Below are 15,979 nucleotides of genomic sequence, written 5' to 3'. Positions count from 1 at the left end.
CCTAGCTTAAAGGACAAGGCGTTTTCGCAGCGCATGAATCCTTTTTAGCAGTTTCGCAGCGCTACCTATTAGGTGATTTCGTAGCGTGCTACAAAATTGGGGATTTGCTCGAGTTTTCAGTGGAGGCCCAAATCCTAGCATGCCTATTGTACACTGGCTACAACTGTTGTGGATGAAGCTTTCAGGATTAAAAGACGAAATGCTGACTAAAGGATATATCTCTGGTGTTGTTGCATACAATGCTCTGATCTATGAATTTTGCAAAACAGGGAAGGCACAACAAGCAACATTGCTGTTAAAAGAAATGAAGGTGAGATCTGTCTTTGCTGAAGACTATACATATGATGTTTTGATTTAGGGACACTGTGTGGAAAACAATGTATCTATGGCCATGGAACTTTTATATTAAATGTCACGACAAGGTTTCACTCCCTGTCTTTCGACATGCAATTCCCAAGCGATTACACCTACTACATGCTCATCAATTATCAATGCGGTAATGGTGCTATCAACAAAGCTCTGGAGCTGCATTACTTAATAAAAAAAAGGGGGCTATGTGGCAGGCAGTGTTTCTCTTAATGCCTTGATTCAAGGGCTTTGCACCACAGGCAGAATAATGGAAACAAAATATTTTTTACAAAAAATGTCAGAAAGGAGTTTCATTCTAGATGATGTCAGTTGTAATCTCTTAATTAAACAATATTGCAAACATAAAAGCTTGGGTAGAGCAGTCGATATGCGCAATATGATGCTGATGAACGGCAGCACCGCCAGTGATGGAGACAGATGTCGACAGAGAGTGTGAAGCGGTGAAGCTATGGCTTCCTTTTGCGCACTTGAGCTTCCGGTAAACTATGGAGTAGTGAAGGAAGTACATTGTTACATGTTGAGAGATGAACTTCGCTTATTAAAATAAGAGTTGGGCCGACAAGCTATTATATGCGGATGCAATTCGTATACTTCTCTGTGGAAAGCATGTGGAGACAGAATATGAAAACAGGGAGCAGTGAAGGAAGTATATTGTCATATGCACAGACATGGACTTAGCTAGATTATCAATCTCGACACCAAGTTTGTAAGCAAGTATGCCACTTGCAGTAGTATGGAGAACGCATGCCTACTGTTTGGTAAAATGTATAAACCAGATATGTTCTTATGGAATGTTAATGTTAAAAATCCAATTATATTTCCATGTGCATGGCTATATCGGCAAGGTGTTTTGACCCCTTGGAGCCGTAACAGGAGACTTGTATTACAAGGTGACAATTGGTGGCGGGGTCATGATGCGGCATATCTGAAATTTGTTAATCTACCTCCTGACACCCTACGAAAAGGACGTGTCTATCAAGCGAAATGGGAATCTGCATATTTTGCTGTGGTGCTGCACCATTTGCAGTGTGGTGTCATTTCTGTTAGAGGAACTGAAACTCCCGAAGATCTTTTGACAGATGTTCTCTGTAGGGAATGTGCGCTGTCAGAAACAGATTTGGATGGACTGCTTAATAGTGATATCCTAGATGATAATGTAAAGCAACGTGTTGCCACAACTTTCCCGCATTTTGGGCATTCAGGCATAGTTGAGGCAGCTAGGGAGCTCTGTATACAACTAGATGGAAATTTCGAAAATGCAGATCAGATAGCTTTAGATCAGACCTATGAGAGTAGAAATGGACCTGGAGGTGGTCAAGATGCATCATCTCATCGAAAGAAAGGATTCCTTTCTTCTATATTGGGGCCTGATGGAGAGTGTCATGGGTATGCTTTGCGATTTGTTGGGCATTCAGGCTCGATGGTCCCAAGGGATAAGAATCGGAGACACAAGCAGAGACGTTTTAAGTACAAGATAAAAAGTGCTGAATCAAGGGACAAACTTTCCTTTGATGAATGTACAGTGTTAATTGAGGATTCAGACACAGAGAATCATGGCAACAATCAGCAAGATGCTAGCTATAAAGATGAGGTTTATTCTAATGAATTGCATGCCCACTATACTGATATAGTGATAGAGAATGGCACTTCTGGAGATTCAATATCCCAACCTGTGAATACAGATTTGGGCCCTGATGTGTCAGAGGCAGAGTCAGTGGAGATGTTCGTTCTTGGCTTGGTTATTCATATCATCCCAGAAGCCAAGCAGACTACATGGTCTTCATGGAAAAATTTGAATTGGTTTCACCGTGCGGATGCATCTCACAGAGCTATTTTAAGACATAGAGAAAGCTTTAAGGACATTATTGTTTCACCCTCCATGTTTCTTGACCATGTGCCATGGAGGTGCAACTATGCAATGCAATGTGTTCTAGAAACATGGAAGTCAAAAGACCGTAACAGCAATGACAGGGTGGATGCCTCTCATTTAGTTTGATTCTACCCTCTATGGTTTTGTAGTATGCAGACATTCCGGTTTTGTAACTGTATTTTAGAATTGCTGCTCCTCCAAAGCTTCAAGGTAATCCTCAAGTTGCTTGCATCAAGACATCAAGGATCAGGGTAGAATTCCAGTCCATTTAATGATTTCCTCACAGGTGTTTTTCCAAGTGCTTCAATTCTCAATAATTATGTTAGGCCTAAGCTTGAGGTGATCTTTGATGAGGAAAAGAAGGTAACCCACTCTAACCTTATGAAGGATACAGAGAATGTGATTCTGAATCTCAGCATAGCAAAGGTGAAACTGAAGAATGGCAACAACAGCTATTCAATTTTGTGAGGAGTTTAGAGGAAGACTGTGTTTTTTAAATCACACAGCAGTTTCGTAGCGCGCTACGAAACTGCTGTAGGTGATGTTTTCAATGCAGAATAAACAGTTTGACCGGGAATGTTAGAAGAGAGACACCTGTACATCAATACAGCCTACAGCTCATCTGGAGACATGGTATTTGGTAGCAGCGTTCAATACTTTGAGTTATTAAAGATTTGGGAACATGCTGCTACATTTTCGGAGAATGTTGGGAGACAGAGACCGTAAAAACAGAGCACATATTTGGGTCAATTAATGAGCCATCAGCGCTTTCAAGCATCCAAGGTTAGCTGGTTTATTGCATCTTTAGCTCAGCCATCTCAGCCTAACTGAAGGAGGACAGCTGTCAAGGATCCAAGAAGAATCATGTTACGAGGAGAATGGAATTAGTGTTTTAGTTTGATTAGGATTTTGTGTAATTACAGCTCAGCACTTTTGTAATTAATGAATTAGTTAAATAGCATATAGGAGTAGTTAATAGAGCCTTTGAGCTCGCTCTAGAGAGGGAAGAATGTATTCCTATAAATGGATCAGACTAGGATGTAATAGGGGTTGGAGATTTATGAAAAAACAGAGTTTTTTATATCAGCTTATGTAAAAGACTTTTGACAGTAATATGAAGATTACTTTTTCTTCCCAAGATTCATCATGTGTTCAAATGCTCAGAGTATATGTGGTTTTGTTTTTATCCTTTATGTTTTACAGCTCACTAAATATGCAATCACTCTGAATTCACCTAGTGCTCAGACTTCCTGTGTATGTTTATGAGTTGAGGTTCTTTTTGAGAAATGTTCTGAGGGTTTAAACATTATATGCCTTGGCTTCCATGATTGAGTAGTTAATAGTTTACTGCAGAGGTGTTTGACTCCATGAGCCCAATGGAAGAAGTGTTATTTCGTTGTTCCAACCAGCTTATTTTCATGTACTGTTTGAAGAGTTAGCCATCTTTTCTTGTTCTTAATTCATATCAAGAATCTGTGAGAGAGCCCTCTCTGACTAAGGAGGCTAAGCCTTAGTCTAAAGCCTGGTTTGAAATAGTTGCATGAGATCTTGCTAAGTAGCAGCCCTTAGTACACGATTTTGTGATAACAGAAGCTAAGATGGATGATTCGATGGCAAATTTGAAGATAGATTTGAAGACAAACATGGAAGAATTGAAGAAGTTGCTACAAGAAAGGGTCACTAATGGTGAAAAGGTAGTAAAGGAAACTCATGATGAGAACAAAAGAAATGTTAATCATGATTCCATAGACTCTAATGTTGGATCGAAGACTCACCATGTTCCAAAAATCGATATGAGGAAGTTTGATGGCAAGGATCCCGCCACATGGATATTACAGATGGAGCAATTCTTCGATCTCAATAATGTGCAAAACACACAAAAGGTACGTATGGAAACTTTATATTTGGAACCAAATCAGTTTGTATGGTATCAATGGCTTTGTTCTCGTAAACAATTTATCACTTGGGCAATTTTTACGGAAGAATTGATAGCACATTATGAGGATACAAAAAGCAACACTTTTTTTAGCCAATTGATAAGTCTCAAACAAAAGGGTTCAATAATGGAGCACATTGAGGAGTTCCAAAAATTGAACATAAGGGTAAAAGATATTCCAGAGGAGCATAGGATTGATGTGTTCATAGGGTCTTTAAAGGATAATATCCAACATGATGTGCGCCTTTGGGAACCTGATTCATTAGAGAAGGCATTCAGGTTAGCAAGAAAAATGGAAAGCAAAATTATGGCAACTAGGAAGCATACCATTCACAACTATAAAGACGGAAGTGTTGTTGCCCATAGTCTTCCACAACCTACAAGGTTGACACCACAACAATTGGAAGAAAAAAGAGCAAAAGGGCTTTGTTACAATTGTGATAGCAAATACACAAAAGGTCATAAGTGTGCTGAGAAGAAATTATTCTACATAGATTGTGAAGAGGAAGAAGAAAAGGAGCAAGAAAGGTCAAAAGAAGAGGATATATTCCAGGAACAAAGCCTAGATGAAGAACAAATAAATCCGACCATATCTTGTAATGCATTGGCGGGAATTACCACTCCTCAAACCATCAAGATAGAAGGACAAATCAAGAAGAAAAAGGTAATAGTGTTGATTGATTCAGGAAGCACCCACAATTTTATTCATTGTAGGGTAGCAAAAGAATTGAATTGCTTCCTATATCCAGCACCAGAGTGTCAAGTGATGATTGCAAATGGAGGAACAATAAATTGTTCTGGAAAGTGCCATAATATCAAGCTATCCATGGGAGAAATGTGACTAGCCCAATGCTTTCCATTCCAATGGGAGGTGCTGATGTTGTACTAGGAGTCCAATGGCTACAATCCTTGGGTACAATAGCTTTTAATTTTCAAGAACTTTTCATGAAATTTTCTGTGGAAGGAAAGGAAGTTGAATTAAGGGGTATTGCAGGGAAACCAGGAAAGATAATCAGCTCTAATGGCATGACAAAGCTTCTAAAAAAGGAGCAAAGAGGTGTAATTGCACAATTATGTTCGCTAGATGTTTCCACATTGGAATCATCTATTTCTCCAGATCTCCAAAAAGTCCTGGACAATCATTCCAAGGTATTTGAGACTCCCAAAGGTCTCCCACCTATGCGTGATCATGATCATGCTATTCATCTGATTCCAGGAAGTGTTCCTCCAAACATCAGGCCGTACAGATATCCCTATGTCCAAAAAAGTGAAATTGAACGTATGGTTGCAGAAATGCTAGAGGCTGGTATAATTCAACCGAGTCAAAGTTCTTTCTCAGCTCCAGTAGTATTGGTGCACAAGAAGGATGGATCATGGCGCATGTGTCCAGATTATAGGGAGCTCAACAAGCTCACTATTAAAGATAAGTTCCCCATTCCTGTTATTGATGAATTACTGGATGAATTGCATGGATCAATTTACTTCACCAAGTTGGATCTTCGTTCGGGATATCATCAAATCAGAATGAAGATTGAAGACATTCCGAAAACGGCATTTAGAACTCATGAGGGTCATTATGAATTTTTGGTCATGCCTTTTGGCCTTACCAATGCACCTTCAACATTTCAAGGTTTGATGAATTCAATTTTCAAACCATTCCTTAGAAAATTTGTGTTAGTATTTTTTGATGATATACTAATCTACAGCAAGTCTTGGAAGGATCATGTTGAACATGTTGACAGGGTGCTACAACTATTGGAGGAGAAACAATTATATGCAAAAAGATCCAAATGTTTCTTTGGAGTCCAGGAGGTGGAATATTTGGGTCATATTGTATCTCATGAAGGAGTTAAGGTAGACCCTAGCAAAATTAAAGCCATTAAGGAATGGAAAATCCCCACATCCATAAAGCATCTGCGAGGATTTCTTGGGTTGACAGGGTATTATCGCAAGTTTGTTAAGAATTATGGGAGAATAGCAGCACCTCTAACAACATTATTGAAGAAAGATTCATTTTCATGGACTTCGGAAGCAACAAAGGCCTTTGAACATCTTAAAGAGGCAATGTGCCAAGCACCGGTCTTAGCTACACCGGACTTCACAAAAACCTTTATTGTGGAATGTGATGCTTCAGGAAATGGAATTGGTGTTGTTCTAATGCAAGATGAAAGACCCATTGCTTTTGAAAGTCGTCCAATCAAGGGAAAGTTTTTAAGCAAAGCTATTTATGAGAAGGAAATGTTGGCAATACTCCATGCACTTAAGAAATGGCGACCCTACCTAATGGGAAGACACTTCAAGGTAAAAACGGATCATGATAGCCTTAAATACTTTTTAGAACAAAGATTATCCTCTGAAGAGCAACAAAAGTGGGTCACAAAGATGTTGGGTTATGACTTTGAAATCATCTACAAAAAAGGGAAGCAAAATGTGGTGGCAGATGCACTCTCAAGAAAGGATGAGGATGTGGAAGCATTGTTGTGTGCCATTTCTATTATCCAACCAGATTGGATAAACGAAGCAAGGGAGGAATGGAAGAATGACGAAGAAGTGTGGGCACTTATTCGAAAGCTACAACAAGATTCCAGTACTTCTGATACATTTAGCTGGCAAAATGATTCGTTATGGTACAAAGATCGCTTATACCTCTGTAAGAATTCCCAGCTAAAACAAAAGATTCTTATGGAATTGCACACTTCTCCCTTAGGAGGGCACTCAGGATTTTTAAAAACTTACCACAGGGTTAAGAAGGAATTTTTTTGGGATGGCCTTAAATCAGATATTCAAAAGTTTGTGGCGGAATGTTTGGTTTGCCAACAAAATAAAGTTGAAACAATTAAGACACCAGGTCTATTACAACCTTTATCCATTCCAAGCCAACGTTGGGAGGAGGTTTCAATGGATTTTATCACAGGTTTACCCAAGTCTGAGGGAAAGAGTGTCATCATGGTGGTAGTTGACAGACTTACCAAGTATGCACACTTTTGTGCATTATCACATCCATTTAAAGCCAGTACAGTTTCTACTGCATTTATGGAAACAGTTCAAAAGCTACATGGAAACCCAAAGATTATTGTAAGTGACAGAGATCCCATTTTCACTGGAAATTTTTGGACAGAATTATTTTCTTGTCTTGGTACTCAGTTAGCTCATAGCTCATCTTATCATCCTCAATCTGATGGGCAAACTGAGATAGTAAACAAATGTTTGGAAGGATATCTTCGTTGCTTTGTATCTGATAAACAGACACAATGGGTCAAATGGTTGCCTCTGGCTGAATGGTGGTATAACACTTCCTTCCATACAGCAACAAAAATGACCCCATTTATGGCACTTTATGGGTATCAACCACCATCCATCACATCATATTTAAGAGAAAATTCTAAGGTTCAGGCAGTGGAACATCACATCGAACATCAACAACAAGTCCTCCAACTCTTAAAGGATAACCTCGTGTTGGCACAAAATAGAATGAAACAACAGGCAGATCAACATCGCAGTGAAAGAAGTTTTGATGTAGGTGATTGGGTATTCCTACGGCTACAACCATATAAGCAAATGTCCCTAAAGCAAGCTAAGAAGGATAATAAATTATCACCAAAGTATTATGGTCCGTACAAGGTGTTGCAAAAGATTGGTACTATGGCATACAAATTGGAGCTTCCTGCAGCTTCTCGATTGCACCCAGTTTTCCATGTTTCATGTTTAAAGAAGGTTATAGGTGACAAGCTCCCAATTCAAACAATATTGCCAGAACTTGACGAGGAAGGAAAAATTATATTGGAACCGGAAGCAGTCACAGAAACAAGAACTCGACAGCTACGAAATCGATCAATTTCAGAGTATCTTATCAAGTGGAAGAACTTATCCGCTGAAGATTCCACATGGGAGGATGAGAATTTTATGCAGAAGTATCCAGAACTACTCAAGCGTTGAGGACAACACTTTTTTGAAGGAGAGGGGCATGTTGGGTCCCTATAATACTAGTGATTACCCCATTACTATTGTAGTTATACCCCTATTTATATTGTTGTGCCCCTATTACCCCCATATTGTTATTTCTGTGCCCCATAGAATCCCTCTATTGTTATTTTTGTGGCTTTATATTATTATTGTTAGGTCGGCTGGATTATATTGTGACTCCTTAGACTCCTATATATAGAAAGGAGGTTTTGTCATTTGTATCATCCAAGAATTGTTCATTTATGTAATGTAAAGGAGGTTGCCCCCTCGAAGAGGCTGAATTCTAAGGCGTGGATCTCTCTTTTCTATCTTTTTGTGAGCTGGTTTCATAACAACCGCCACCCTGAATCATATGTCACAGATCATTTTCACCTCCATTAAAATCATTAGCTCCGTTCCGTGTCACTGATGTGGGATTCATTAAGGCCCTCCTTTGACGGATCGCTTCTTGTCGACATCAGCTCATTATCCAAGAAGTTGATCTAGGAACAACCCCTTCAGTACTTTGAAGTTTGCATGCCACAATGGCAAGTTTCTCACTTCCGGCGACAGGTATACATCAATGACCTTCGACCGAAAGATTTTGCGTGGTGTTCGACGCCAAGTCCTTTATTCACACCACGTGAATTGTACTGCAGTACCTTGAGGGTCATTATCATTATCGGTGATTCCTCTCGCGCTTGTTAACGGTTTACATCATTGACCGGTAATCAAGCGATGTCTTTCCATGTTCGACTTCAGAACATTTCTCACATGGATCGACTTGTACTTAGAGTGAAGATCGAACGAGTTTGAAGACCCCGGATCTAGTTTCATCCATCCGGGCTGCGATATATATTCAGAAAAGATAAAGACATTGACATGTACATCATTGCAGCAGATAATCATCCTACTCAAAGGATGACAATTTCATCAAAATTATCAGTCTACCATCAGACGATTGTCTGTTCTATGTACAGAAAAATGAATTTATAAAGCTGAGCATGGGAATGCCCGCCTCAGCTAGATCATGAAAGCAGTATGAAAAATAATGTATTGTATTGTATCTTATTACAGGTCTCCTCTCAGCTTTGGATGAACTTCGGATCCCCCTGATAAAGCATTTCACCTGATAAACAGCCTCATACTTTAGGGGGCAACTATTATAGACATTTTTGTGCCTTACAGCATTGAGCATGAAATGTCCATAATCTAAGGGATCCAAAGTCCCTAAACATGTTGTTCCTACCCCTAGAGGAACAAGGCTAACAAACCACAGCAATTCACAGAAGTTCTCCACCTGAAACTGCTCAAAAACAAGTCAATTCAGGATCATTTCAGTGGCTACACTAGCTGTTTGCGCTGAATGTCAAAGCCAACACTGGCTACCTGCGTTGAATGTCAACTGGAACACTGGCTACCTGCGCTGAACGAGAGTGGACATGTGGCAGGCTCATTTCTCAAGGTGTCAAAACCCAGGAAGCTTCCAAAATGACACTTGCCTCAGGGAATTCGACTGGTGATGAGTAAGAGGTTCCAAATCTCCAAGTGGAAGCAAGAACCTCCAAGTGGACTCAAGAACTGACAGAGGGAGAGGACACTAGTCAGATCTCAAGCTGACTCATCCTCTCTCCAAACATCTATATATGGATCTCTCCTCCATGAGATCTGGAGGCTGGAATTTTGTTATTGCAAAGAATTGTTGTTGGCTTGAGATTGGAATCATTGGGTGCTTAATGCTTTGAAAAGGGTGAAGATAGGAATTCCATTTGCTGGGAAGGAGATGCTGGATTGGAGCCCTCTGGGTTGTATCTCTTCCTGAACCTTGTTATTCGTCAATAAAACTATCTTGGTTTCTCCTATATTCTGATGTATTCTTGATGTATGATTGCATTAGTGTATTTGGTTTATTTCTAATCCTAAACTAGTTATGAATGTGAATATCTATCTTTGTGTAGTGTTCTTCTCTTGTCGCAAGTAGCTGTTCTCTTGTCGCAAGTAGTTGTTCTCTTGTGATCTTGCAGGAAGTTGAAGCTGGATAAGCAAGAAGGCAAGTAGCTGTGAACTCCCAAAGAGAAGAGAGACCGGATCGAGGAACAAACAGAAGACACCGGTAAGTCTATTGATCTCTCTTCTTTCCCATTTCATAAAGGAAGAAACCAGAATAGTTGTACTCGTTTGTTGCTAAGGCACTGTCACACCTTAGGTGGATAGGATCGTCCTGCATAGGCATTTTTCCCCACAACAAATTGGCGACTCTGCTGGGGAAATTTGTTTAGTCATTTTGTTTGTGTTTCTATCATTGTTTCTTTCATAGACTTGACAGCAACAATCGAACTGCATCTTTCCCGGATGCAAAGTAGACAGTTGCTTCTTTGATCCAATCACTGGACTTGTCTATGATCTGAACAATGGATTCACAAATGATTTGATGATCCTTGTGATAGATCTTAGTAGCCCTTCAAAGCAACCCTTTGATTACACCTTGCTTGTTGCTTTTATTTGGCCTAAAACAGTGAATTAAAAAGCAATCTGTGACCCAGAACCTGAGGGAAACGAGAGTTTCTCCTTCAGCGCAGACCCAGTGAAGGGATTCTGCATTTCAACGCAAGTCCCGTGAAGGCTACCTGCGCTAAATGTGAAAACCCCTGTGTTGAGGTTGCACTGAACCAGTTTTCTCTTGTGCAGCTGGGGTTCTCTGCTCTGTTTTGCCTTGTTTTGATCTCTGATTTTTGCAGCCTGTAACCAGCATAGGTACCAGTCTGATAACTCCTTTTCTTTGCTTAGATTCTGCCTCCTTTTGTACAAAAAAACTGTGAGTGTTTTTATGTGTTTGTGGCATCATTTACAGTTTTCCTTTGCATAAGTGAAATAGTCATCCTGTAGCCCTTGATTCAGATCTGTTGATTGTGATCTTAGAAGAGAGTTCATTGGTTGTTTGCAAATTGATTATACATTTACTTTTGCTTATTGGTTTGAATTTGTCTCTTTTAAGTGTCGAAACAAGTCTTTATTTCGAAAATCGTTAAGTGTTGTAATCTCTTCTACCCTCTCTGATTTCGAAAAAGTAAACTTGTTTGTAGTGGTCATTTAAAAGGAAATTCAAAGTTGTACAAAAGGAGGCGGAATCACCGATAATGATAATGACCCTCAAGGTACTGCAGTACAATTCACGTGGTGTGAATAAAGGACTTGGCGTCGAACACCACGCAAAATCTTTCGGTCGAAGGTCATTGATGTATACCTGTCGCCGGAAGTGAGAAACTTGCCATTGTGGCATGCAAGCTTCAAAGTACTGAAGGGGTTGTTCATAGATCAACTTCTTGGATAATGAGCTGATGTCAACAAGAAGCGATCCATCAAAGGAGGGCCTTAATGAATCCCACATCAGTGACACGGAACGGAGCTAATGATTTTAATGGAGGTGAAAACGATCTGTGACATATGATTCAGGGTGGCGGTCATGAAAGGATGAAGGATAATGTATGGCAGTGGATGGGACACGGTTGACTCTTCTGAACGACTTCTCTTGAACATATGGTGACACTGATGCGATGGATTGGTAGCATTACCCCAAATATGGATGGTATGGCAAGACCATGGATGTGACCGGTGCAAACACGACCAAGGCTTTAATGGCTGATGATATTACATTCACTGTGGTTATTTACCGGGATAGTTCATTTTTTAACGAGCTTAAATGCGGGTGGAAACATTTGCTCGGTCTTATGTTTATTTTTTAACGAGCATGAACTATGTGCTAAAACTGCTCGAATCTTGCGTTTATTTTTTAACGAGCATGAACTGTGTGCTAAAACTGCTCGAATCTTGCGTTTATTTTTTAACGAGCATGAACTGTGTGCTAAAACTGCTCGATGTAAGTTTGCATGCCCCCAGCATAATAACGCAAATCGAGGTGCATGCCCCCCAAGCTTCATTGCATTCAACTTGGTGGTTGGAATGAAGGTGCAATAATCCCTCAGGTCCAAAAAGATTAAAATCTAGAGGAGGGATAGCACTTCCGGTCGCTTTAACGAGCTAGAAGGCCAAAACTCGGCAATCTTTTCATATTTTACGAGTCAGATGAAAAGAGCTTAAAGAAGACTCGTCTTTTGAGGAACGAGTGATAAAACGGGTTAGCAACTGATTCCAGGTACGGGTTGGAATTTTCCAATCACGGCAGTGTCACAAGGATGGCTAGTGAAATCACTCTTCGCAGTTGTTCCTCAAAATGGGTAAACAATCATATGGAGGTGAACGATCGGCCAATGGAAAAGTGGAGGTGACGGTGCAAACACGACCAAGGATTTAATAGTTGATGATATTACATTCACTGTGGTTATTTACCGGGATAGTTCATTTTTTAACGAGCTTAAACGCGGGTGGAAACATTTGCTCGGTCTTATGTTTATTTTTTAACGAGCATGAACTATGCGCTAAAACTGCTCGGATCTTGCGTTTATTTTTTAACGAGCATGAACTGTGTGCTAAAACTGCTCGAATCTTGCGTTTATTTTTTAACGAGCATGAACTGTGTGCTAAAACTGCTCGATATAAGTTTGCATGCCCCCAGCATAATAACGCAAATCGAGGTGCATGCCCCCCAAGCTTCATTGCATTCAACTTGGTGGTTGGAATGAAGGTTTACCTTTGAGATTTGGAAAGGGGATTGTTTTCATTTTTTAATGAGGTTGACACAATAAAATAACTATCCTCATGACTCCTTGTTTCATTTTTTAACGAGGTTGACACGAGATAAGAACCGTCCTCGGAGCCCACTGTATTTACAGTATTTCTATTAGGGCGATGATCCACGCTGACAAAATGTTTAGGAATCTTCCGAATCCATTAGATATAGAAGATTTCATATTGTAGGTTTCCACTGTGGCCACTTCCGCCAGATTACTTGCAGGCGGTAGGGAAAAAGTACCCATTAAGGCAGGGTATTTTAGGAGACCTACTCCAATATTTTGAAGCGAATGATTGCTTCCATGGATCATTGGAATGCTTCCCGTAACTTGTGAACTGTCGGGGAGGAAAGTTTGTTGGTCGACGACTGTAATTCCTCCTTGAAAGGGAAATGCAATCTTCCTGAAGTAGGTTGACACAACTGCGGCCATGGCATATATCCAGGGCCTTCCCAGTAGGATGTTGTAATCGAGGTTTCCATCAATTACTTCAACATCAATTCCTACTGTTTTGCCCCCTAGTTCAACTTGCAAGTTACTTAAAATCCCGTATGGAGTGTATGATCGTCCATCAAATGCTTTTAACGTCGTTGACGATCTCGACAAGGGTGGTGAGCCTAAATTCTTCCAGCAACTCATTGAAATAATACACGTAGATTCCCCCTCATCAATAATTGTTCGATGAACAGTTTTGTTCAGGGATTTCACTTGAATAAGGAAAGCTAGTTGAGCTGGTAACTGAGGGTCATATCCTTTATGATCAAAAGCCACAAGATTGGATTCCATTGGGTCAATTTCACCTATTGCTGATAATAAAGCTTGCTCTTGGGAGAGGCAATTTTGCGGTACCTCAAGCGTCGACATAGCGGACGGAGATTGGTCCAGGTCCTCTATTATATTATAATTCTGTGTTATTTTTGCACGAGGATTAAATGTCGACTTGTACACTACTCCCTTTGGCGACTTTATCATTTGTTCAGGAATGGTGGGTGGCACAACTTTGGCCAAAGTTGTTGTCGAACTACTAGGTTGTTCATTAGCCTTGTTATTCGACACCTGTGGATTCCCGTAATCTTTATTCCTTGCCAAAGCATCATTTTGCTGCTTTGAGATAGACAACATAAGCACTTGGGATCGGGAAGCATTTTGATTAGCAACCAGTTTGGTACCCGGGCTTGGAAACGGATCAGTCAATACTGCTGAGGTTTTTGAACTCTTAAAGAGTTTCTTAACTTCAGCTATATGTGGACAATCTCTTGTCCAATGATCCTCATCGCATATATGACACCCCATAGGGGGTTTCCTTTTTCTCCCTTTCTTTTTCTTCTTGCCCCCTGGTTGCTTCAGTTTTTTGCCCTTGTTGGTTGACGCGGCATTTACTTCCGAGGCAAGAAGTTCCTCATTTTCATTTTGACTGGAAATCTTACGGGCCCTTTTAGATGTAGCCTTTTTCGATTTCGTGTCTGTCGTGCCAATCACGCCATCGATGGCATGAGAGTCATTGTTTGATTTAGGAGGAGGAGGAATTGAGAATTCCGGTCTAGGGGCGTCAGGTATTTTGTCGTAGAGCATGCCAGACTGAGTATAGACCAAGTCCAGATATTGCGCACGAGCGATGACTTGCTCTTCCGTTACGACTCCCCCCTTTGCCACATCTTCCGTGATTGTAGGAAGTAAGGATTTGATAAACCATTCAGCTAATAGCTGATCGGGAACGTACGTTTTTACCATCCTACGACGACGTCGCCACTCATGTATATGATCAAATATGTGAGTGGCCGTTATCTGTTTGAAGTTGGTTAGGAGTTCCGTTCCCATTTCATACCTTATCAGTAATTGAAAATGGGTTAAGAAAGTCGTGGCTAAGGTACTGAAGTTGTTGAACGAAGCTCTAGGCAATTCAATATACCATTTTGCCGCTGGACCAGTCAACGTCCTCTGAAAAAGGCGAAGCCTAATCAAATCATCGTTTAGGGTGTTTGATGAACACCACAGATGAAATGTCATCACATGATTCGACGGATCTTCACCCGGATTTCCATTAAATTTAGGAATATCTGACGGAAGTTTATGCGGAATCGCTGGCCACCAAGGGGCATAAGCAATTAGATCATTCGTCAGCCGGTTTAGATCTGGTAATTCTAGAGTTGCTACAAAAGGCAACTGTTGATTCAGGTTAGGCGAAGCATACCCAGGATAAGATGGAATCACCTGAGCAGTGGGTCTTTGCATACCAACATAATGTATTTGATGCTGGCAACTTTGACAAGGTTGATGGGCATAACCATTATAATTTGGTTGTTGATTACCGCTTTGGAAATGCGATTGCCCATTACTTACAAAGACTTGTTGCTCAGGTCCTTGATATGATTGCTGGAATGGGGGTTGTTGAGTTTGAACCAGCTATGGTTGTTGAACCATTTGCTGTTGACCAATACTGGATGATTGACAAAGATGAGGAGTCACAGTACTTGTTTGATTCTGAGTCGCTCCAGATAAGGAGGCACTAACCTGAGGTTGTGATTGAGTCGTTGAGACAAGAGGCTGTTGTATTGCAACCTGAGGCTGTTGGGGTTGACATACAACAGGTAGCGCTTGTACTTGCGACGCAGTAACCATAGCAGGTATAGTGGGAATATTCGACACAGGGTGGACTGGTTGCATTGAATATACAACCCTTGGTTGCTGAGGCAGTATTGGTACCCAACCGCTGGATGTAATTCCAGTTTGACCTGAACTTTGTTGTAAACTCCCATATGGTTGTTCTTCGGGAGGGAACAATGAAAAGGCATAATGCCCTCCATATGGTGGCAATCCAGTACTTAAAGGGCAGATTGGCCTTTGAAGACATATTGGATCAATTTGTTGAGTTTCAACATAAGAAATACCAGATGATAATCCAGATGAAGAAATAGGAACTAACCATGTCGTCAAAGCAATCCCTGATGGGACTCCGGCTTGTTGTTGATAACTTGACGGGATAGATGGTATACCATTGAACATCGTTGGGGTAGCAGCAGGAGGCTCTGCCGCTGCTGTGTCGGATGACATAGTCCTGGATGTCGACGGTTGTTCAGACATATCTAGTCTATCCAAAATATTTTCTAGCGATTCTACAAGAACTTACGATGAAAAGAGACTAACTTCGAAGATCAACGAGGGAATGGTGATGAT

At 40.6% G+C, this 15,979-nt stretch overlaps 1 protein-coding gene across 1 annotated transcript; it reads left to right on the top strand.

Annotated features, from left to right (window-relative positions):
- Positions 1-1,102: 1,102 nt before the first annotated feature.
- On the top strand, positions 1,103-2,365 carry LOC149231996 (uncharacterized). Its single transcript, XM_089381803.1, has one exon. It carries the CDS (start codon positions 1,103-1,105, stop codon positions 2,363-2,365), a length of 1,263 nt encoding a protein of 420 aa, XP_089237929.1.
- Positions 2,366-15,979: the final 13,614 nt, after the last annotated feature.

The sequence above is a fragment of the Pinus tabuliformis genome, chromosome J (assembly GCF_031772625.1).
Source record: "Pinus tabuliformis cultivar Carrire ecotype Pingquan chromosome J, CPIR1, whole genome shotgun sequence".
Classification (NCBI taxonomy): domain Eukaryota; kingdom Viridiplantae; phylum Streptophyta; class Pinopsida; order Pinales; family Pinaceae; genus Pinus; species Pinus tabuliformis.
The sequence above is the reverse complement of the archived record's forward strand: the minus strand, read 5'-3'. Positions and strand labels throughout refer to the sequence as shown.

Bases quoted from the DNA above. Each gene is read 5' to 3' on its own strand.
- LOC149231996 (XM_089381803.1), top strand. From the start codon at position 1,103: ATGGAGAACGCATGCCTACTGTTTGGTAAAATGTATAAACCAGATATG.